Raw genomic sequence first — 24,974 nt, 5'->3', positions numbered from 1 at the left:
TTATGCATATAGAGTCATACCGGAATATATATTGAACATTAGAGATAATATTACAATTAAAGTCTCCAAAGATTGCATAATTTAAACTCATAATTCATAGGAAAGACTCATTCTGATAGTAAAGTTATTTACAGGAAAAATCCAAAGCCATACATTTGTAAATTACTTGTTATTTTGAAGCATAAACATAGGAGATGAAGAGAGCTCAAGGGTGTCTATCATATCTCGAAGAACTTGTTCGTTTAGGGCAAATAAGAGAGCGTCTCCATTAGTAAGTCTCAAAGGCTCAGAAGAAATATGTTGAGTGTTGAACATAGTCGAATTAAGAAGTTTGAGAGACATCACTTCCAACATATCCACTCTACATTTGAGATACAGGTGGACCAATAACCATACCTCATCGCCATAGCTCGCAAGTCTTCCAATCGGAAATAAAAACTTATTAGTTCCCTCCAATTATTCATGTAACACATGTAGATTATCCCCTTGTTGCTAAAGATTGATGCACATTGAATATAGCTCATTTAAACACATCACCATTAATAGCTTGTGCCTGCTAAATAAAATCATGATTGAAATTGGTCTTATCGTCGACCCTTCCAGATATTAGATGCTCAAATAACAAACAAGGGAGCCATCAACCTGAACTTCCTTGAATTCATTAGCCATAAACTCTAAATGATTTATCCTACCCATGTTACATGTGAAGGGACTATTGCTTTTAATTCACAAGGTGGTGCAGACATATACCGTCTTGAAGAGGAGTGTGAGGTGGTGGAAAGAATTGTTATTTCCATACAAATTTAACACCATTGTCATGCTCTTGATGATTCTCATTGAGATGAAATTTGTTGGAATAATGCACCTGTAGAATAGGTTGGGTGACAAGTAGCTCATTAGTATCACGGAGAGGAGTTGAGGACAAACTATTTTTTTTTAAATAGTGTGAAAACCTATCATAATTCAGTTGTCAAGCCAACAATGGGGACAACCATAATTGACTGCTATTAGCAATGTTAGATGACTCATCATTTCTATTCAAGGAAGAGAACACCACCTATAATTACTCACTAGTGGTTTGTAAGGGGGAAAGTCACGGGTAGATCTTTCACTCATGTCATATGCTTCTGGGTCTTAGGCCATTAACCTGTTTCCTTACATCTGAAGAAGATGAACTCTTAGCCAAGCATAAACAATTTAGGGCATACTCCAGACCCAAATATGTGCGTGTGTGTGTTAGATTAATATATATATATATATATATATATATATATATATATATATATATATATATATATATATATATATATATATATATATATATATGAGATTATAATTTTTTTGAAATTGTAATTTTAAATTATTGAAATTATTATTTTAATGTAAAATGAATTATATATTTTTTAATATTGTTGTAATATGGATTATGTAATGTTAACATTTATGTTCACAATTTTATTTATATTTTGACTATTACACCCATTATTTGAAGCAACTAAAAAAAAATCATTTTATTCAAATTTAAGCTTCTGTGATCCATATTTTTTATTATTTGAAAACAATTTCGGAGGAAATCACATTGGTAGATTTAGGCCAACGCGTTTCGAACCAACCAGTGTGGTTCATCATCACGACAAGATGAAAAATCAGATCATAGCGGTAAGTTAAATAGGGAGTCAAGACCTTCTAACCACAATAGCGAAAACGGCTAAAAAACGACTATTTTTTACTAGATAGGAAAAAGAGACAAAATATCTATTTATTTATTTATTTCAATTTTTTAAACCAAATTAAATATTAAATACACTATATAATTATATATAACTAACATGACCCTTAATATAAAAATAATAATACAAAGGACTATAACAAACTCCAAACTAATGAAAGTAATATTCAAATAAAAACAACAAACTAATGAAAGTAATATTCAAATAAAAATAAATCAGAAGGTAATAGAAATAATATTGGAAATATTATTAATTAGTTATAAAATAAAAAAGAAAAAATAATTAACTAGGTTATAAATTAAATTTAAATGTAATATTTTTAATTAAATTTGATTTTAAATTTAATTATTTAGAATTTAATTATTTTTTAGTTTATAGTTATCAAAAAAAAAAGATGAAGAAATTTATATATATATATATATATATGGGATAAATAAACAAACCTCACTGTAAATTTAAGGAAGCCATAGAAATTGAAAGGAGACCTAGTAATTTTAATAGGGACAACAGTGGGACACTCAGTAGTTGTTGGATTCCGACCCTTTCTTCTTAGCTCTCTTCCGTTCTTTACTCCTTAGTTGTTGGATTCCCGCCCTTTCCTCTTAGCTCCCTTCCTTTCTTTACTCCTTTTCCTCTTTTCAGTTTTTCTTTTATTCTTATTTCCCATGAAGTTTGTTTATTTATCCCTTTTTTTTTCGTTTATAATAATGATTTTTTTATTACATCACAATTTATCCTTAAATTTAATTGTAATAATATTTTTAATATTATTATTTTTTACAAAATGATCTTTTCCTTTATTATCTAATAATATAATCCAAACATAACATCTTTATGCCACCCTACTTAATTCACAAATAATTTTGACTAAATTTTAAAATAATCTTAATCAACTTCTTATTTTCCGTATTCCTTATCTTCCATATTGCTCATCTTATTCTTATATATTACGTATCTATTCCTAACATGTGCTAAATGAATCATGAGATACAATACTTCAACCTTGGGCAATGTCCAAAACTTCTAGAACATCTCAACTTAAAACCCCATTACGCTCCACTCCATGCGACGTTTTAGTTCTGGAAACTCTTTCTAGATAAACGCTTTTCTAGCACCGACATCCTTTACCGGTGTACGCTTTTCACACTGTGTCCATCAGTAAAATGAGTCGATAAAACTAATAGTTCAAGGTGTACCCTATTCACACTATCCATAAGTAAAATGAGTGGATAAAACTAATAGTTATTTCAAAACATTTATAACAACACATGTTTTCCAGAAGCTTCGGTTCTATTCGAGACAGTTCCGGGTGCTCTAAGTCCCCAAAATGAGTATCATTAGGCCACCCCAAAATGAGTATCATGGTAATAAGGAGTGCCACGATAACAATAATATATTTTCTTGTGTGGTTCCAGGGTAGCTTGATTTCTGTAATGTTGAATTTGAGTTTTTCTTGCCAACATCGTATCGCAATTCTCCTCCTTTTTTTCCATGCCTGGTCACTTCGTTCAAAGAGTACCCACGTGTCCTAGTTCATTCCATCCCGATATCCCTGTTCACACCTGAAACGCCATTTTCCGACCTTATTTGCTCTCATCTAACTCAGATCTATGCCCAATGTGGCCCGGCCTGCCTTCTAACCTTTCACATTCATTTCGTGTGGTGCCTATATTACAAGCCTTCCACCCCTTACACCCTTTGTGTTCCCTCGTGCCTTCCAATATATAGCTTCAGCTGATATTAAACTATATTCACGCTTTTGTTCTCGGATCAGGGCAGGAGTACCCTCAAGATATTGATATCTTCCGACTTTGGTTCCTTCCTAATTAGGCCGATAGGCCTTCCTATGCATCAAGTTTTCGTCAACACTTTTACCTTGCTCCGTTCAATCATGTTAGACAATTTCAACCGTTGATTTGAAGCATGCAAATCGTGCTTTCTGCTGCCGATTTTTAGGCCGATAGGTTTTGACATCTAGCTACTGGGCTACAAGCATGCCCTCACTTCAACCATAAGTAACGTTGGAAAATCCCTAAAAAGAAGAAAGAAAGGTCGCATTGAACTACACAAAACGCACATCATTTTTAGGAGCAGAGCGCGTGAAGCTTTTGCAGCAATGACAGCCATGGACGAAGAATACGAATACTCAGCAGGCCGAGCGAGAATCACCGACGACACTCTTCTCTACGCCATTTTCCTGGACTTCACATTATCAGACTCGATGTCAGCCGAAGAAACTGAGTCCCGATTGAAAGAACTCCAGGTACAATGTCTAGACACAATTTCAGATTTCGCTAAGGATTATATATGGCAACACGAATCATTCAACCTTCAACCTGCTGTAACCTCATCGTGTCCCTGTACTCTCCATTCCAATCTCCGGAACTCGAACCCGCGGGCTTCCATTCCCCATCTTCATGGCAGGCTCAAGTACGGAGACAACGTAGAGGACGAATGGTTCGTGGTCTTTATTCTACGCGAAATCACGAAATGCATACCTAGTGTTTCGACCATGGTTTGGGATGGCTCCGGCTAGAAAACAGCTGGAATAGGGTTTTTATCCGGCAGGGAGAAATTCACATTCTACCTTTGTCTGCTTCTACGGGAGAGGTTTACCTTTTGCCGGTGAAACCCTCAGTATGGGAATCCTTGTGGGCTCTCACGGGTGGTTTTGTGCAAACCAGAGCTAGCGATGGTGTTCAGAACGCTATAAACAGTCGTATTAAAGGTCATCCCGATAAAGCTAGGGTTAACATGCATAGGGTCAGGGTTCGAGTTCCTCTGATTTTTTTAACAACCTTTTTCTTTAATAACATTAAGGATAATTGTGAAAATGGAATATATTCCAGGCCAAAAATAAATGAGTTGTAATAATAATTCTTTCTTGAATTATTCATTTACATATGACATTCTCATATTTTCTTTAATTCTAACTATTAATAACATTTATTATAAATGTTATTATTACAATAATTTGAGCTTTTCTTCCAGGCAGATTTTTATGTTATGATATGCCTGAATGGATCTTTCCCATACACCAGCATCAATTTCTATGTCTTTTAAATTTGAAAGCTTCTCGATTCCTACCGGCAATCTCTTACGTGTTGCAATACTGTATATTCAAGAGTTGAAGCTTGGGCATTGTACCCTCCGTCCATGCAACATTTGATGATGAGGAGGAGCTTGATATATTCTCTAACACCGGCATGTTCCACATCTGCAAGCGCTCCAACATCGGAAATCCACAATGCTTCCCCTAATCCCCAACTCCCTCACTTTATTTAACATCTATAATCTCAATACCCTTAAATTTGGCAATCTCTCCAATGGTGGAAGCTCTTCTAGATGGTCACAACTCAACAAGCACAACGGCTCCAGTCGTTCAAAGTCACAAATACAATTGGGCAAACTTATCCCTCCATAACTGAAGAGACCAAATGTCTGCAGGTTCTTCATGTTTTGCATGTCCGGGGGAAGATCCTCCATTACCTCATGCTCATTCCTATCAAATTGCAATACCAAATGCTTCATCTGCAACCAAGTTCCCATTGGACCCACTTTTATTCCCCACCTTTTTCCGTCTACTGTCTTTCCCGCTTTGACATATATACGAAGCTCCATCAAATTTGGAAAATTTGTAAAATCCTTCAAACTGCACATACCACTCTCACCTTCGTCCACGCCCAGCACAACCTTTCCCGTTAACAAGCCTAGCTTGTTCAATGACGTAAGTTGAGAGATCCCACGTGGAATCCCCGCTAATCTCTCACACTCATTTAGATCTAACTGCTTGATATTTTTCAACTCTCCTATTATACATGGCAAAGATTTTAGCCGTCGACAGTCTCGAAGATGCAAAAATTGCAATCGAGAAAGATTGCATACCTTAGCAGGCAGAGTACTGATTTTGGTGCCATTCAACCCCAGAAACTCAACTTATTTGAGTTTCCACGTCGACTCTGGCAACGATGTTATATTGGTGTCGTTAAGATCCAAAACCATTAGAGAGGGGAGATTGAGTAAGAAGCCATTTGGAAGATCAAAGTTCCAAGTGTGACCTGCCTCCTACTACCATTAATTGGCTTTTGCCTATGCTACTAACCAATCCCTCCCCTATCCACATCTCCACCAATTGCTCCACCTCAATCTCTGCGTCTTCGGCAAAGGCACCACAATATAGAAAACAGTTATGTAAGTTACGATCGTAACTCCATTTGAGTCGCCCATAGAGATCTTCATCAATGCCACTGTACAACTTTAGAAAATCAGGATCTACATTTTTCATTTGAGTTAGAGCAAAACTCCACTCATCAGCAGAAGTATTACCCTTCATTGTTGCTGCGACAACATTTATCGCCAACAGTAGACCTTTACACTCTTCTGCAATTTCTCTAGCAATATCCTCTACAATTTTTGTAGGAGCATGGCCTACATTGAAGGCAACTCTACCAAACAATCCCCATCCTTCTTCCATGGATAGGGGTTTTATCTGTATGGAGTAGTCATCATTTGCACCCATTTTTCGAATCACTTCTTTGCTGCAGGTAGAGATTACCACTCTACTACCTTTATAATTTCCCAAGGGGATTCCCAATTCTTCTTCCAGGTGGATTTGATTCCACACATCGTCCAGAATGAGCAGAAATTTCTTCTCCTTGAGATAATTAGAAAGTTCCCTCTTTCGCATGTCAAGAACAACAAAACTGATCTCAGCATTAGAACTGCCCATCCCCAGGTTTAAACTAATTTCTTTCGCAATAACACTCTGCAACTCCTGAATGTTAAACTTTTCTGAAACAGTTAACCAAATCATGTTTTCAAACACATTACCTTTCTTGTAGGTGTTAAAGACCATTCTTAGCAATGCCGTCTTGCCAACGCCACCCATGCCAATGATGCCTATTACCTGAAATTGATGATCTTCCACATCTTCAAGCCTTCTATTCAACCACATCTCCGCTTCTTTTATCCCAGATCCCACAAAGCCAGACTCCGGTACTGGCTGAAGTAATGCCCCTGCTTCCAGTGGTTCAGAAGAAACAATCCCTTGAGTTGAACTTCTGGTTGAAATGGCATTTTCAAGATTGTTGTGCGCGCTCAATGATATTTAATTTGCATTCTCTAATTTTTCCATACAATCTGGGCTTGCAGAAGCGGCAATCTAAGCAACCTTTCCATTGTTGGGAGCGTTGTATGACGCTCTCTGCATCTTGCATGGAAAGTCGGAGCCTTTCCAACCCATCATTCAGAGGGGGAGGGATAATTCTTTGCTGATGTTGAAATTGGTTGACCGTGTCATCTAAGAAGACTCTGACACTACTTAGCTTTTCTTGCAGAAACTGTGTGTTTCTTTTCAAGTGAATAACATCATCTATGGTTTGGACTAGTGGAGAAATAACAACGCTAACAACACTGCTTATGATGTTGGCTATTTCTCTAGTGCAAACGACCTCCATGGATTTTGCAACAACAAAGCAAGCAGAGGGAAAAAGAAGAAACAATATGGAAAATAAATTTTGCAAATAGAGAAAAAGCACAAGCAATATGAAAAAGCAGTAGATATTTGCAAGCAAAATAATATGTATGGAAGGTGAGGTGAATAGGTACAGCAATGAATCCAATTAATATAAAGCGAGCAGTGGTCATTTCTCCTGATTTTCTTTGGGCAGAATGTGACGAAAAAAAGGAAAAGTGAGAATAAAAGGAAGGAAGGAAGCAATATGAGTGTGACCAAAGAAAAGAAAAAGTAGGAGAGCTGAAAACCATGAAGGTACATGAGTGCAACCGAAGAAAGAAAAGGGGGAGAATAATAAACAAGCAAGGCTAGCAATGCAACGGAAAACAAACTTGCAAACAGAGCAAAAGCATAATGAATATCGAAGGAAGGAAGGAAGGAAGGAAGGAAGCAGTATGAGTGTGACCAAAGAAAAGAAAAAGCAGGAGAGCTGAAAACCATGAAGGCACATGAGTGTGACCGAAGAAAGAAAGAAACAGGCACATCTTGAGATGGACAAGGAAGGAAGGAAGCAGTATGAGTGTGACCAAAGAAAAGAAAAAGCAGGAGAGCTGAAAACCATGAAGGCACATGAGTGTGACCGAAGAAAGAAAAGTGGGAGAATAATAAACAGGCAAGGCTAGCAATGCAACGGAAAACAAACTTCTTATACATATACATATATATAACTTCTTATCGAATTCTATTTTTACACAATATTACATTTGTTCGAATACATATAAATATGGTCAAGATAAACATCACAAATATGTATATGTATAAGAAGTTTGTTTTCCGTTGCATTGCTAGCCTTGCCTGTTTATTATTCTCCCACTTTTCTTTCTTCGGTCACACTCATGTGCCTTCATGGTTTTCAGCTCTCCTACTTTTTCTTTTCTTTTCTTTTTCTACACAAGTGAAACGAACACTCAAGTAGAAATTTTACTAGTTATATTGGTTTTTTTTTCAAAAAATACAAATTTGTAAGTATCAATTTTAACATAGTGCTATTCTTTTTCAAAAAAAATATTACAAATTTGCAAGTATCAATTTTAACATAGTCCCTAAGCATATAGATATTTTGAAAAATCATGTAAAAACAAAGCTACACATGTTTGATATCTATGTCCATATTGTTCTAATGGACTATGTCAATGGCTGAAATTTGGAGTTGTTTAACCAATTCACCATCACTCTATACAATTGACCATGCAATTAAATGCATCTAGTTTTGAATCATGCTTTGAAAGCTCTATATCTCATCTATAGTCTTTTAGAGAAGGTGATTCCATTATTATGGAAGATTCCCTATCTAGTGTATCTTCTTGAGTTCTAGGCTTTCACAGTGACAATGGCATTTTTGTATAAGTCCAATCTTTTGAATCTTCAATTATTTTTTGACCTCTTAAATTTCACATGTAAAATATTTGTCATCATGCTTACACCCAAACAATACCTATTTGATAAAGGAGTCTTATTAGTCCATGCATAAAGCTTTGACTTCTGACTTAAAGTCTAATGTAAATTACTAAACTCAAGTAATTCTAATAATAATAATAATAATTTAAAACAACAAAGGATGAAAAGTTATAATTCCAAACTAAGGCAAATTTCTTAACTCCTATAAATACCAACATGAAAAACTTCCAGCAAAAAAAATTTAAACATGCAAAACAAAAACAAAAATCCGCAACAAAACCAAAAACCAAAGAACAAGCTCCATCAAACCAAATTTAAAATCCTTCAAAGTATTGAGATCTCCAAACATAATGGAAGCCCAAACACTAGTATTAAGGAGAAATCTCCTACAAGGATGAAGGAAAAGGACAATTGATTGTATAAAGGTATTAATGGGCCTTTAGATATGAACTGAGGATAGAGTTTTGTTTCAAAGACTTGTTTTTTAATGTTCAAAACACATGCTTTTTGGGGTAGAATATGCCTTCCTATCCAAGATTCTTAAGATATGATAGTATTTCATCTTATATAATTTTGTTTTTTCTTTCCTTATTCTTTATATATTTTTTAATAAAATTATTCTAGTTTTATCAATATTATTTACTGCACTTTTAATTATAAATTTGAAATTTCCTATTAATTTTAATCCCATATATAAATGCAAAACCTCAATCTCATTATTAGTTACTCATCTTAAATCCCATGCAAATGATATTCTTTCCTTTCCTTTGAGATAATAAACAATCTCAATCCCTCTATCTTACCATTCCTATTTAAAGAAATTACCATTTGTATATAAAGAAATATATATTTGTAGATGTCAAAGTAAGGATGAAATTTTATTTCAAAAACCGATGTACCTTAATGTGGTTTGGTCAAGCCACATACTTCTTTACCCTTTTTATCGTCTCAAATCTTATTTATTTTTTCATTATTCTCTATACATTTTTAATAAAATTATTCTTTACCCTTTTCATCATCTCAAATCTTATTTATTTTTTCATTATTCTCCATATATTTATAATAAAATTATTTAAACTTGAAAATAATTTCCAAAAACCTAATATCATAATACTGAAATAAATTTAATTCCATATAAATGAGCTTAGAATCCTAATGAATTAGATTTAATCCCATTTATACGGCCAAAGTCTCAACCTCATTATTATTAGTTTCTCTTTCTAAATTCTTTCCTCGATCTCATTATTAGTTTCTCTTTCAAAATTCTTTCCTTTCCCTTGGGAAAGTAAACAATCTCTTGTGTCCTAGCACTGTTAAGTTAATATGTTTTTACTTAAAAGATATTAATTTTTTTTTAATTAAACTTTTGGAATAATTTTCTCTTTCCTTTCCCTTGGGAAAGTAAACAATCTCCTATGTGCTGTTAAGTTAATATGTTTTTACTTTAAAAGATATTAATTTTTTTTTATTAAACTTTTGGAATAATTTTTTAACGTCGCTATGGTGTGCATATATCAAGTTGATAATGATGTCGATGTCGGAATCATCTTAGTTGATTTGTTAGCATCATCCATATCATATCAAATCCTTGATCTTTGAACAAAAATATACAGTCACGTTAAGAGCATTATGTGCAATATTAGAAATTTAGATGATTCTGTTACAGTGAGTATGGTTAAAGCCACAGGGTTCCACTCAGGTCGCTAAGATTAGCCCTAAAATTCACAGTTATCCAAAAGACACTTCTGTCACAAGATAATTTTGGCAAATATAGAAATGCAGGCTACCAACTTTTATTATGGGGGGATGTGCTTTAATTATGCTAAACTCCCTTTGATGTTGAGATTATGCGCAGGACGGTTCTGAAAACAAATTACAGGTCAAAACAGAATGTAATATAATTGTATAGTCAGATCAGTTCAACTGGGGTTACTGAAAGTGATGAAGGTGTAGAGGCGATGGCCCCATAATTAGTAGGGTACGTCTCAGCAGGGCTGACATGACAGCTGCACTCATGTACAACCAGCAAAGAAAACGCGTTGAAATGCAGAGAAAATCTCAAGTGAGGGTAGCAGAACAACACTTCCTGCTGTGCTGCTGCAGGGTATAATAAGGTGTTTAATAAGGCATAGTCTATAATGCAACTTTTTGGAAATCCGGGAAAAGGATTTTTCTTCTTTCCCGGCTGATGTGACATTGCTTGGAGTTTTCTCTCCGGTCACTAGACGTCTCTTGTCCGTCGCCGTCAGTCGACCGCCGCTACGCCCTCCAGGCGGTTTAGTCCCCATAGCATAGGGCGATTCCTAAATCCACCTCTATTGCAAAGTTAATGCCCCCTGGCATGCAGGGTCGATAGCCACATATAATGTGTGCCGTGATGACTAAAGGAAAAAAAAAAATGGCGCGCGTTATATGTGGCTATCGCCCCCGCATGTCAGAGGGCATTAACTTTGCAATAGAGGTGGATTTAGGAATCGCTATCGCCCCCGCATGTCAGAGGGCATTAACTTTGCAATAGAGGTGGATTTAGAAATCGCCCATAGCATAGTATGTCATTCATGTAAACCCCATAGCATGCCATTCATGTATGGATACATTGTCCATGAAATTTGAATTCTTTTAATTGCCGCGCTTTACCTGAAATCTGTTTTGATTTTCAATTGGGACCGAGGCAGAGGGTCTCCTCTCGCCAACATTCCGTTTCCCCAAACAACCAAAGACTAAACCTGAGTAAACTGTAGAGAGCGTGTTTTTACGACACGTCTTGCAATTCGGGGAGTTCCCTGTGCCAAAGCCGGGACAAGGCCAGATTTTAGTTAAAAAAATTCGAACTTCCGCTCTCAATCTTGTCGATTTTAAGAGACTGGGGAGGCATATTCAAAGGTACCGATTCCGATTTTGCGCTCCACGTTTTCCTGCTCTTCAAGGCTATTTGGGGGGACTTGAAGATGTTATCATGACATTACTCTGCTCTTCAAGGATATTTGAGCGCACTCGTTTCAGCCATGACTTATGACTTCAAGTATATAAAAAAGATCATCGGTGGGACGTGCATTTCTATGGCTACTGCCTGCATTGATCATGGACGTTCTTCCACCCGAACTAATTAGGGAATGTCTGCTAAGAGTACCTTACACGTCTCACCCCAACCTTATGTAGAAGCTCGCGGGCCATGGTGAAGAGCCCCCAGTTCTACGAAGACATAAAAAAGTTTGGCATTTAGCAGCAGTACTGTGTATGGAATGTGGAGCAGAATTATCGCAGGATGAAGCGTCTGGAGAGTGGAGTGTCATTCCCATTAAGAAGTCCACCTATGGACTGTGATCAATTTATTCGGTGTGTCGTTATTTTTGAGATTTAAAATTAAAATCATAGGGCTTAGCATATGATCGTTGATGGAATCAGTTAGTGACTAAACTCTGATAATTAGGCCGATAGGCCTTCTTTTGAGTGAGCCTTTCATCATCTTTTTGTTTTTAAGGTTGACACCTAGTGTCCACATTCAATAGGCATATAGCGGGTAAATTGTTCATATGTGTCGTGCAATTTCTATTTATTCTCAACTACTTCCGAAAACTTCCTGTTTTCTTCCCATATCCGTCGGTTTTTTGCTCTTCCTCCATATCTGTACGTTTTCTGCTCTTCATATTCTCTGTTGTTTCTGCTGTTTGACATCTGCACAAATTTTCCTCTTTTCGCTTCTCACATGTATCATTATTCCGGTTCGTCATCAGCTTGGATTAGTTAGGGCCGTAACCACCTTACCCCTAACCGCATGCCCGGAGGAGCTCTGCTCACGACCGACGACATTGATGATTTGTGGCAGCAATCGCCTGTAAGCACTTAAATCATTCTAACATTAACTTGTTGCTCTGTTTTAATTTTTTGTTGTTGCTTTGTTTTAGTTTTTTCTGCTTGAAAGAGAAAAACTCGTTTATAGTGTTTCAAATTCGAGTTCTTGGTAGATTTTGCAAGTAATAGGATCGATTTATTCCATAATGCAGGATGGATAAGCTCTGGTAAGTCTACGAATCTTCTCAGGAATGTATAGGTTGGTTTTTTTTTTTTTTTTTTTTCGAAAAGCCGAGCGAATTAGTGCGCGCGCTGGAGAATGGAGCTCTCCCGCCCCTGGACGCCCTGATCGCCTTCGCCCAAGCTTGGCAGCCCTGCTGCCGGGCTTGCAGCCCCCGCTGCGGGCTTCCCCCGCTGTGCCTTTCCTTCCTGCTTCCTGGGCCTCCTGCCCCGTCTCTGGCTGTTCGTGCTGCTCCTGAGGGCAGCCCTCTGCTGCATCTCTTGCTCTCCCGGGCCTCCTGCCCCTCCCTCCCTTCCCTTGCCGTTCGTTGAGCGCCTTAGGCGCGATGGACCCTCCCGCTTCTGATCAGATCGATCTTGAGAAAGCCTTTGCTTCTCTCATCCCAGAGAATATCCCTGAAAGGATCCGACCTACTGCCTCAAAATTTATCAAAAAGCTTGATGAAATTCCGGAAATCCCTCTTCCCCCTTCTCTTCCAAGGAGATCTGCTGTAGCCTTGGCTGAACGCGGCCTGGTTGGACAGTTCACAGGACTATGGCCCTCCCCTCGAACTGTTCAACGTTGGGTGGAAAGAAACTGGAACGCCATGGTCCAGGGGAAAATTGCGATAAGGTTTTGTGGAAGAGGCTTCTTCACCTTCCTCTTCGAAACAGTGGAGGATCGCAATCTAATTTTCAGGAATGGGCCATACTTCATGGACACTAGAGGCCTTTATCTCAACCGTTGGACCCCGGACTTCGACCCTGAAATGGATGTACCCAACGCAGTTCCTGTTTGGGTTCGCCTTCCGCATCTTCCGCTTCACTGCTGGGCCGATGAATCTGTTCGAGCAATTGGAAACGCAATAGGTAAATATGTGGATAGATCAGAGCCAAAAGAAAATATGCATGCATGTGCGAGGATCTGTGTGGAGGTAGACTTGGGCAAAGGTCTACCAGAGGCAGTCAAGCTCAGAGTGGACCAGTGGACGCATATTCAACAGGTGGACTATGAGCAACTCCCCTTCAAGTGTAAGGTATGTCATGAGTACGGTCATTTTGCCAATAGGTGCTCTAAATCTAAACCAGAAGTCAATAATAATTCTGAAACCCCTGAGGAAGCATGGGAAATAGTAAGGAAAAAGAAGAAGTCAAACCCTCCCCCTGAGCCTGAGGTGCCCCACTCCGGAACCCCTCCCTTCCCCTCTGCCATTCCCTCATCCTCCAACCCCTTTGGATCCCTTGCTTCAGAGGATCTCCCATCTCCCCCTCCTTCCCCCAAAGGCCCCAGAATCTCCCCCTCTTCCCCCCTCCAAGCTTCCCCTCCTCACTCAGTGGAAAGGATCTTAACAAGAAACAAATCGAAGGAATCCCATGATGATCCTTAGCCTGATCAACCATCCTTGAATCGGATTGAGCCCCCCTTGATGTCTTCGACTCCATCTCAGCCCGTCATTGGACCTCCCCCCATCAGAACTACCAGAAGTTCCTCCAAGGACTTTGGAGCATCCGGTGATATCCACAAGAAACCTGGACCAGGCAGAAAGTCAGCCAAGCAACATCGGGAAGAAAGCACGCAAAAGGACATAGCTCTAGGGATCCAAACTCCTATGGATTCTTTTATTACAGGTTCACAAGAGAAAGACACAGTAGGTAAAGAACTGGAGAGGCGAGCACCTCCTCGCTCGAATGTCTCATGATGAAGCTTTTATCCTGGAACAGCAGGGGTATGGGGCACCCCTCTAAATCAGCTGCCCTACGAGATCTTCTCCAAACAGAAAGACCCGAAATTGTTCTGATTCAGGAAACCAAGCAAAGTCAGAGCGAAATGCAAATAATCATAGAAGCCCAAAAAACTTTCTCAGGGGCCAGTAGCAATTCCAGAGGAGCCTCTGGAGGAATCACAACTATGTGGAATAAACAGCAGTGGGATTGCAAATCCTCTGTCCTCAATCAAAACTGGATCAGGACCAACCTTGTCAACAAGGAAGAGAGCTGTGACTTAATCATTTACAATGTCTATATCCCCAACCATTTCCGGGAAAAGGAACAATGCTGGAAGGAATTGAAGGAAGAAATAGACAAGGAGCAGAATTCAAATGTTATACTTGCTGGAGACCTCAATTTAATACTTCATGCGAATGAGAAAAGGGGGGGCACCTTCACCCCCGATCCCTTTAGAAGGCAGCTGGAAATGATAATGGCTGAGCATGAAATGATGGACATCATACCAAAAAATAGGAAATATACTTGGAACAATAGAAGAGTGGGGCCAGGCAACATTATGGAAAGGTTGGACAGAATACTGATCAATGTTTCTCTTCTTTCCTCCTTTGCTGCAGGCCACACCAAAATTCTCAGCGCCACAGCTTCAGATCACTTCCCCATTCTATTAACGTTGGACTCCCACGCTCATTTGGGACCAATTCCATTCAGGTACAATCCCTTGTGGAGAGATAGCGCTGAGGCCGAGACTATCATAGAAGAAACATGGAAGAAACACGTCGAAGGTTCCCCAAACCATATTTGGGAAACAAAACTTCGAAACACAAGGAAGGCACTCAAGGATTGGGCAAAAGCCAGCTATCAAGAGCCAGAAAAAATAAAGGAAAAAATGCAGCAGAAATTGGAAGAGATCCACAAACAAATAGAAGATCATGGATTCACTAATCAGCTGAAAAGTAAGGAATGGGAGGTTCAGGGACAGCTAATTCAAATAAAGAGAGCGGAAGAGATCAAATGGAGGCTCAAGTCAAGAGAATTATGGTTAAAGGAAGGAGATAAAAATACGGCATATTTCCATAAGCAGGCCACAGCAAAAAAAACGAGAAACAATGTTACCACTATTACTGATAGTCAAGGCAGCCAGCATAATGATCACGAATCTATTAAAAGAGTTGCCTTCCACCATTACAATTGCCTCCTCTCTGAAAATCAAGGAGCCACGGACTACTCGGCTTTCCTTAAGTACCTTCCGGAAAAAATCTCTGCTGAGGAGAATGAGAGGTTAAACAGTGAAATAACAGAGGAAGAGATAAGGAAAGCCATCTGGACTTTACAACCAGACAAGTCCCCAGGTCCAGACGGTTTCTCTATAAATTTTTACAGGGACCATTGGCACTTGATAAAAAAAGATCTTGTTAAAATGATGAAAGGAATCCAAAGGAAAAAGAAAATGGGGGGTTTCACAAATTCAACTTTTCTCGCCCTCATTCCTAAGGAAACCCGGCCCACTTCCTTCTCCAGATTTAGACCTATTTCTTTGTGTAACACTTCTTATAAGATCTTTGCAAAAATTATAGCAGCCAGGCTCCAGCCTCTGCTCCCTTCCCTTATATCTGAAAATCAGGGAGGCTTCATGTCCAACAGGCAAATTCATGATTCCATCACCTTGGTTCAAGAAGCTATTCATTCCAGCACTTCTAGGCAAGAGAAAGGCTTCGTTCTCAAGCTTGACTTAGCCAACGCTTTCGATCGAGTAAGACACTCCTTCTTGTTCGCTGTCTTGAGGAAAATGGGCTTTAATTTTGACTTCATTAGCACCATTGCTGCTTGCATCTCTGGCCCCTGGATCTCGCCTCTCATAAACGGCCGCCCTTGTGAAGCTTTCCAATCTTCAAGAGGGCTAAGGCAAGGATGTCCTCTTTCCCCTTATCTATTCATCTTGATGGCTGAATCCTTCAGCAGCAACCTCGATCACAACAGAAGAGTTGGCCTCATCTCTGGTATCAAGTTTGGGAACGGAGTGAAAAATATCAATCATTCACAATTTGCTGATGACACTCTACTTATTGGTGGGGCATCCACTACTATAGCAAGGCGCTTCAAAAGCCTCCTAGATCAATTTATGGCGTGCTCAGGAGGAGAAGTCAACTTTCAAAAAAGTTGCATCTATGGATGGAACATTCCCAATCAAACAGCTCACAGTATTGCTAACATCTTTGGAGTAGCATTCAAAGCAACCTGGGACCACTTTACCTACCTTGGAATGCCGGTCACCTTGGGCTCTCTTAAAGCCACCACTTGGAACGAAATAATCGACAAAGTCAAAAGGAAGGTTCAGCAATGGGGAACTCATTGGCTTAATCCAGCTGGCAGATTAATTTTGCTCAAATCAGGTATTTCCTCCTTACCTTTATACCGATTCACTCTTTACCAAGCTCCTGCTTCTTTCCACTATAAGCTGGAAGTCATTCTCCGCAATTTTTTATGGCAAGGAGGGAAAAAAGAAAAAAATAGATACAATTTGGTCAATTGGAAAAGTGTAATACAATCTCCAGACAGAGGTGGGTTGGGAATCAGAGCCCCTAAAATCCTAAATCTCGCTTTTGGGATTAAAATGGCTTGGAGACTAATTAATGAACCAAAAGCCTGGTGGAAACAGGTCATTGAATGCAAATACCTCTCGGACAATAGACAAAGACTCCTTGAATCTGATATTCCCAACAGAGATTCCACCAAAATCTGGCATCTTTGTAAGAAAGCAATCCCCACTCTCATTCAAAATACCTCAAAGATTCCGGGGGAAGGGAGCAGTATAAATTATGCCACTGATAAAATCATGGGTTTCCAACCCCTAAATACTGTTGAAGAAGCCATTCCCTTCATCCTCTATCTTAACAGCAAAGGCATTCAGAGGATGGACCAAATTTCAAAATGGGATGCTGAGAATGGTGCTTGGACTAGCTGGGATTTTCCAGTTATTCCCCCACACTTGGATTCAAGCTACCAAGCCCTCCATAAAAATCTTCAAAATAGAGCCCCCATAAAAAAAGGAGCAGTAGATGGGTTTAGATGGGACCCCACGGGCTCATGTTACACCATTAAATCTGGCTACCAATTCATTTGCAACAATACTTATCAGACTCCGGTCTGGAATCACTGGAGAATAATATGGAATTCTGAGGCCATCCCCAAGGTCAAATTTTTCATTTGGCTGCTGTTAAAGGGAAGAATCCTCACTTCGGAAAACCTTAGAAAGAGAGGGGTACATGGACCTTCAATCTGTCCCAATTGCTGCTCTGAGGAGGAAACTATCCACCATTTATTTCTTGATTGCATCTTCGCGAAGAAATGCTGGACCATCATGGCCAACTTGGGCAATATAACATGGCAATCTCAGCAAAACATTGCAGAGACAATCCAAGATTGGAGAAGGAATTGCCCTTGGAAAGATAAACGGAGCAAGATAGTCAAAAGAACATGGGATATCATTCCCCACAACCTTCTTTGGAAAATCTGGCTCACAAGAAACAAGAAAATATTTCAAAACAAAGAGGGCAATGTTTGGAAGACATGTAGCAGTGCTCACCTCTTGGCGCAGGAGACGATGGCGGTCAAATACTCAGGAACAATTAAAGCAACAGACTATTCAGTTGAGGAGAGGCTCATGATCAAGCATATTCTAGGTCGCTCAGGTCAACAACAGAGTATTCAGAGAAATGTTAGGCAGCATCAACATAAGACCAAGGATTGGGAAATTAGACTACCAACCCAGGAGTTCAAAAGGTGGATCCTGAGTAACAACTGCCCAACCTTATTCTTTGATGGCGCCTCAAAGTCCAACCCAGGACCAGCAGGCGCAGGAGGTGTTATCATTGATGAATTAGGAGAAGAGATCTGCAACTATGAATGGAGTTTAGGGGAAAAAACAAATAATAATGCAAAGGCTCTTGCTCTGTATCAAGGATTGTTGCAATTAAAAAGCATGGGAATTAGAAAAGCTCTTGTCCTAGGAGACTCCTCAATAATCATTGGCTTCATGAACCATTACAGGAGATCCCCAAACAGTAATCTTCAGCAACATATCCAACGCATCAATCTCCTCACCGAATACTTTGAAAAAATCTGATTCTGTCACATCCTCCGCACACACAATGGGGAAGCGGATAAACATGCAAATAATGCAGTTGGACAACCGGAAGGGGCTTTGAGGCACAGTCACAGGAAATTTTTCCAGCCTCTGCCATGAAGCAGGCCGATCCTGACATTGCCCAGGCGCGCAAATCCAGCAAGCGTGTGACGGGCATGGTTACAACAGTCTCAGGACATTCGACTGAGAGTATGAAGTGCACAAACAGTCTCACTCAGGTCTTGATCCAAAGAACAGCTGACATCCCGAGGAAAAATAATCATCTCAGCGAAGGACGGAAGAACGATTCCACTGCTCCAGCGAATCGTCATAGAGATATAGGAAAATATCTCAATAATGCAGAGGATCCGATCTCTGCTATGTATTCAGGCTACTGTTGGTCCCGATCCATAAATACGGGCACAGGAAGGCAAATATTTGTCATACACTGCTATGAACAAGAGCAGCCCCGCTGGAACGAAGAAGGCGCTCTTGACCAGACTCGAAGACGAACTCCATCTCTGGTATCGACTCTTCTTGCTTTGTTTATCTATCCTCTAATCTATATCGTGGTTTTTTTCAGGACTAGCTTCAGAGGGAAGCTGAGAGCTAGAGCGCCTTTCTTTCAACAGTCTCTGCTCTATTCACTGCACCTTTGCCGGCCGTCCCCCATCCTTCCTTCTTGCCCCTTAAGCACGCCCCTCTCTGGCTCATCATCTCTAACTTCAAGTTTTTCCCCTTCAATCTTGTGCGCTATCAACCAGACTTCCTTTTATTACCCTTCTCTTACCCAGAAAGCGAGAACTGTAAGCTCGAAACCCTTCTGTTTATTTTCACTCACCTCCAGCTCTTTTCATTCAACCCCGCGCATCATCATCCGGCCCCTCTTTCTCTTCTCCCGCAGCAAGGAGGAGTCAGCTGACCATCTCAGTGGAATCGACCCTCATAGAACCCAAGCCCAAATAGTGATGGCTCGTTCTGAGCAATGCTTTCATTGCCGCGACCTTCAGGCCGAATTTGAAGAGGTCAGAGCTCAACAAAGAATACTGGAAGATCAAGTGCGAAATATGGAAGCCAGGCACGCTGAACAGATTCGGAGCCTGGAAGCCAAATTTGATGAGCAGTTCAGAAATCTTCACGCCAAATACCGCACAGAAATGAACCTGTTTCTCCACCGGGTTCATTCACTTCATGAGCAGTTCAACGGACTCAACAATAGATGCATTCACGCTGAGGAATCGCTGGGAATCCTAAGGGAAATCATGGAAGCAAAGCAGAAAGAAAAATCAACATCTTCAAGTGCAAAGCCAATGGAAGCAGATCAGCACCCAGAGGACTCCACAGCGAGAAATATCAGTCGTATAGACATTGATTAACTATGTGCTGTAAATGCAAGTTTTGGTGCCACCAGTATGTCCGGATTTATAGTAGCAATAGATGTTTTTTAGCCAGAAGTTACAGAAACCAATTCAAGGATAGGAACCTCATGCTCTCTCCTTGGATTTGTACTGCTCTCGAAGCAACCTATGTATGGCTTCATGCCTTATTACTTTTTTCAATCAATATATAGCAACCGATCTTGTAAAAAAAAAAAAAAAAAGTCTACGAATCTTCTCAGGAATGTATAGGTTGGGAGGGTATTATCAGATTTACTAAATTCCGAGCTATTTCTAGCCACTTCACACCATGAAGACCCGAAAGCATGAAGTAGCTGGGCTTCCTCGAGAAAGCGGAAGGATACAGATGGACCCTGAGTATTTTTGCTCGGGTCGAATTGGAGACAGGGAACCCATACCATTGCGAGATGCCTACAACCATTGCACAGAGATATCACGAATTCATGGCAGATTCTTGCTACAGCCAGCTATGCGACGGTCCAAACCCTCATATGGCACGAAATGTCTACGGGTTCATCTTCCTCCCGACAAATTTGTTAGCCTGGATGGTTCGGGATTATGGTAACAATGCATTAGCAGAGCTCGAGCGTAAGTATCAAAAGTTCTGTTGTTGTTTCTTTCGCTTCAATTATGAATTTCGAATGAAATTTAGCTTTTGCAAATAAAGGATTGGGTGTGTACCTTGATTGCACATTAGTTTAATGCTTTAATTCCGTCCATTACTAGCTTTTCGGACCGTTAAACTCGAAACTAGAAATTTCAAATCCTCTAAATATACCTGTTTGGTGTTACTGTAAACCTAAATTGGGTTTTACATTTTTTTGGTTGGCCCCAGCTCAATGTTAGAAAGAAGGATTTGAGCTATTGTATGAAGCTGCCACCATTATTATGTGAGACTCCGGTAGGCCTGAACCCCTTAAGGGACAGTTTTTATCACTACAGCTAGCTACCTCAAACCCTTCTCCATAAGATTTGAACCTGAGACCAGATGGGACTAAACTCCAAATAAACCAACTGATGTACAGCTCATGGGTTTAAATTGGGTTTTCTAACTTGAATTCAAATTTCTCCCTGTGACCAAAATTGGGATCACAAACCTAGACCAAAATTGAGGATCACAAAGATACGAATGACCATGTAAGCAACTATGGCGCAGTGTGCATGATTATGGTATGCTGAAAAATACGACTGATTTCAAAATCTTGAAAGTTAAAATAGAAACATTATTTCATGCACTACCAGTTCTCAACGAAATAAGAGACTTAGTTCAAACCTTGAGACTCACTTTACAGCCCTCTACCACTATGGAAAACAACAAACTATAGACCCTATAGGCTGCTAATAAGATGGAACACCTGCTGACCTAAGGATACTGATGACCCTTCACTGCACTTCGGGACATTTCACATGATTTTACAACTTTTAACTTTACTTAAATTCTCATAAAATTGCGAATTTTTCAAATAGCTCTTTAAGTTATCTGCATCCATTTAGATTATTATTCTTTTGATATACATGTAATTACATTTGGCTTTGGAAAATGAACCCAATTTACATTGTATGTTGTTTTCTTCGTATATATATATATATATATATATATATATATATATATATATATATATATATATATATATATATATATATATGAATTTGAGATCTTCGTTTTTACAGATTTGAAAGGCTGTCAAGGAGGTCATTACTGCTTAGGTACAGAAGGTGTGCTTCAAGTAAGCCTGGGCTGCTTTGTATCCAATTTTAAAATTTATATGCCTTACAAGTTGTTTGGCTTTTAAACACGTTGGATACCGGATTCTAATTTCTTGTCATGAGATTTTTAAGTTTGAAGTGGCATCATGTCTTTCACAGAAGGTAAATCCGGATCAGTATCAAGGTCTGAATTTTCATGCAGAACTAATCACCCATTGGTTACAAACCAGATTATTTCTGGGGGCTTTAACATGTAAGTGGCCTTGGCAATTTTCAAATGCATAACCATGGCAACATAACTTACATAAAATCATATCCGCGTATCAATTCCATTTGACTATAAGTGGCACATGCGTTTCGGGCACTTCGTGCGATGTCAAGCACGTTATTTTCCCCAACAGTATTGGACCATAGCGATAGGCCTCTGGAGTCTGAACTGTTTACCTTAACATCACCTCAGATATTTTATTTCGTTGTGTTTCTTACAACAGTTGGAACTACGAAGTTGCATGAATGTCATGACTCGTGGCATTCAGGATGGTGGCCCTTGAAGAGCCTTATGTGGATTGCTCTGATGGTGATCCCCTTTTTTATTCCATCTGCTTTTATTCAATTCTATGGTGAGTTTACTTAAAATGATTCTCAGCAATCTATTTCAATACCAAATCTGGTTCAAATTACCAATTTTTACTCTGTTTCTGCTTAAATTAGACAGGTTTCATGCCTTTGTGGCAAATTGCAATTAGACATCAAAATTGTCCAAACATGGACTTCATAAAATGACATATCATAAACTAACGTCTTTATAACTATTAATGCAGGTGAAGTTGCTAGATTTGGTGCCGGGTATGCTTCTCTTCTTTCACGTTTTTTTGGATACAATGTGCCTTTTAAAGTTTTAAGTACACAAACAATCTGCTTGGATAAATTAACTTCTGGAGAATCAATTTTACATTTGCTGATTTGTAGAAAACAATTGATGACAAATCCATGGGTGGGGGTTGGTGATATTTTCGCGCAATGTTTCACTATTTCAGTGATATCTAACAGATCCCTCGTACAACAATCACCTATGTCATCAAAATGTCTTTTGCAATTTTAACCTAAATACTACGACTAGATAACCTTTGTCTTCCAAAAGAGAATATGTAGATGCTATGCTATTTGTCCATGGTAAATTCAGGATTACATTGGTTACATTTGGGTGATATAGTTTGATCAATCACTAAATGGATATTATGGTTTCTATCTTATAGGCTAAAATTAATTGCTTGTTAAGGAATACTAACCAGGGCCAAAATTTGTCTCTTTTTTTGGTAGGATATTTCTCATCATACAACTTTTCAGTGTGATCAATTTCATCACCTGGGGGAATGATTATATTGGGTATTGGAGAAAAATGTTGAACGATGGTACAACTCTTTCCCCTCATGTTCACAGTTTTTTTTCTTTTAACTTCAAGGAAGATGGATATGTTAAAAAATTGAAGTTTGAATCCAAAATTTGTTTGGGAGATTTTTTACCCTCAGTTTCATCCAGCTGAAGCCATCCCTAGATTGGACAAAAAATTCCTTTTACAGAGTGAAAAGAAAAGGAAAATTACTGGATGACGAACTGGTATTAATTATGTTAATGGGTAAAATAACCTATAAGGAAATTCAGAAACATAGAAATAGTTGAGATGCAGATAAGGCATATGGCTATGAATACCTAAATTGAGATTCATATGGCGATTTATCATTTAGTTCCAATATGTAGTTTTGGTTTAGAGTTTGCTTTCTTGGATCTTGTCAAAAATCAGGAGATAACAGAATCAAGAACACATAAGAAGGATTAGAAAAATAAAGCCCTGTCTATCTACAGATATACACACATATTTGCCTCATGACCATATCGACGAATATGAGAAGCATCCTTAGAAAGTGAAGAAAATTTGAGTAATGCAGAAGATGGGTGTTTACTTTGTTACTTGAAATCCCAACTTAAAAATACAGAACTTGCCTTATCTGTTCCACAGCTCGACACAGCTCTATATATTGAATTGACATGGCAATGTACTAAATCTGAATTTTATAACTCATGGAAACATCGATTATAATGCATCCAAGAACATATTCAAATTTCTACCTCCCCTGTTTAAAAGCTATAAATCTAAGAGTTTTTTTGTTCTTTAATTGAGATCCATTTTCTCCTTATCATGACATTTATTTTATCGCCCAGTTTTCATATATGACATAACACTGATGAACAAAGAAAATTTAATTTCACACAGTCGGATCCTAGTGATTACAATGTCAACGATGGCCTATGCTGCTTCCCTGGCTGGAATCATACTGGTGTACATTTGGTATGCTCCGAAAGCATCATGCATCCTGAACATATTTTCATCACATGGACACTACTTCTTCTTCAAGTAATGACTAGCATCTCCCTACATTCAAAAGTAAGTTCCAATGACATAATTCACATGTAGTTATTAGTAAGTTGGTGATTCCTTATCACAAGTTCGTTTAGTTGAAGAGTTGTATTTGCTCCTCAGTGTAATTCTTAAACGATAAATTGCTAATATAGGAGAATTGTTTTGCTTTGAAAAATGCAGGTTAATGCAGGCCTTATGACATCAGGACTTATGGGGCTTTATGTTGTATTCCTTTGCTGGTCTGCTGTCAGGAGGTAACCACATTATATAATAGTCTTTTTCTATTTATATTTTTATCAACATCAAAACTTTCAGAGCCACTATAATTGAACTATTTTATCTGGTATATTCTAAAATACTTATATCACCCATTGGACCACAGATACCCCCATATGTTAACCACTCTAGCCTCTAGGTATGAGGAAGATTTTATATTACTAGGTAGTTCAGTTTCCATAGGCTAATTACTCTAGGTATGAAGCTTATATCACATGAAGTAGATAAGTGGACCAGTTTGTTGCTTCTGTTTTCCATTCATATTGCCCCCTATGGATGACAATTGTTGTAAGGTTTTGAGCCTCTATACCACTTGCTATTTTGTATCTCATGTTTTAGTATACATTCTTATTGGTATATGAATATATATAATGTGCATGAAATATGTGATGATTCGAACTATGCATTAATATCAGGAATTCATTGAATGAACATAGTCGTGTACACTTTCATTCTTTGACTGACATCTGGATCTTTTGTTGTTTGACATCTGGCACAAATTTTCCTCTTTCCGCTTGAAATTTGTTTCCCACATGCATCATTATTCCGGGTTTCTCATCAGCTTGGGTTAGTTATGGCCGTAACCACCTTACCCCTAACCGCATTCTCGCCTCATTTGCCTTATGCGTGCCCGGAGGAGCTCTGCTCACGATCGACGACATTGATGATT

General features: G+C 38.8%; 1 protein-coding gene and 1 pseudogene across 1 annotated transcript; one reads left to right on the top strand and one right to left on the bottom strand.

The window, feature by feature from the left end:
* Positions 1-5,018: 5,018 nt before the first annotated feature.
* Positions 5,019-6,684, bottom strand: LOC149148208 (putative disease resistance protein At5g63020). Its single transcript, XM_089442102.1, has 2 exons — positions 5,833-6,684; positions 5,019-5,516 (listed from the first exon to the last, which is right to left on the bottom strand). Exons 1-2 carry the CDS (start codon positions 6,682-6,684, stop codon positions 5,019-5,021), a joined length of 1,350 nt encoding a protein of 449 aa, XP_089298228.1.
* An 11,937-nt stretch (positions 6,685-18,621) lies between these two features.
* On the top strand, positions 18,622-24,286 carry LOC149148207 (uncharacterized; annotated as a pseudogene).
* Positions 24,287-24,974: the final 688 nt, after the last annotated feature.

This window comes from Pinus tabuliformis, chromosome 9 (assembly GCF_031772625.1).
Source record: "Pinus tabuliformis cultivar Carrire ecotype Pingquan chromosome 9, CPIR1, whole genome shotgun sequence".
In the NCBI taxonomy this organism is placed as follows: domain Eukaryota; kingdom Viridiplantae; phylum Streptophyta; class Pinopsida; order Pinales; family Pinaceae; genus Pinus; species Pinus tabuliformis.
The sequence above is the reverse complement of the archived record's forward strand: the minus strand, read 5'-3'. Positions and strand labels throughout refer to the sequence as shown.

What these genes read in the sequence shown, in the direction of transcription:
- LOC149148208 (XM_089442102.1), bottom strand. Translation starts at nt 6,684, where the DNA reads ATGTGGTTGAATAGAAGGCTTGAAGATGTGGAAGATCATCAATTTCAG. An exon ending in TGTGGATAGGGGAGGGATTG is followed by an intron (nt 5,517 to 5,832) that starts GTTAGTAGCATA and finishes AATATCAAGCAG; the next exon opens with TTAGATCTAAATGAGTGTGA.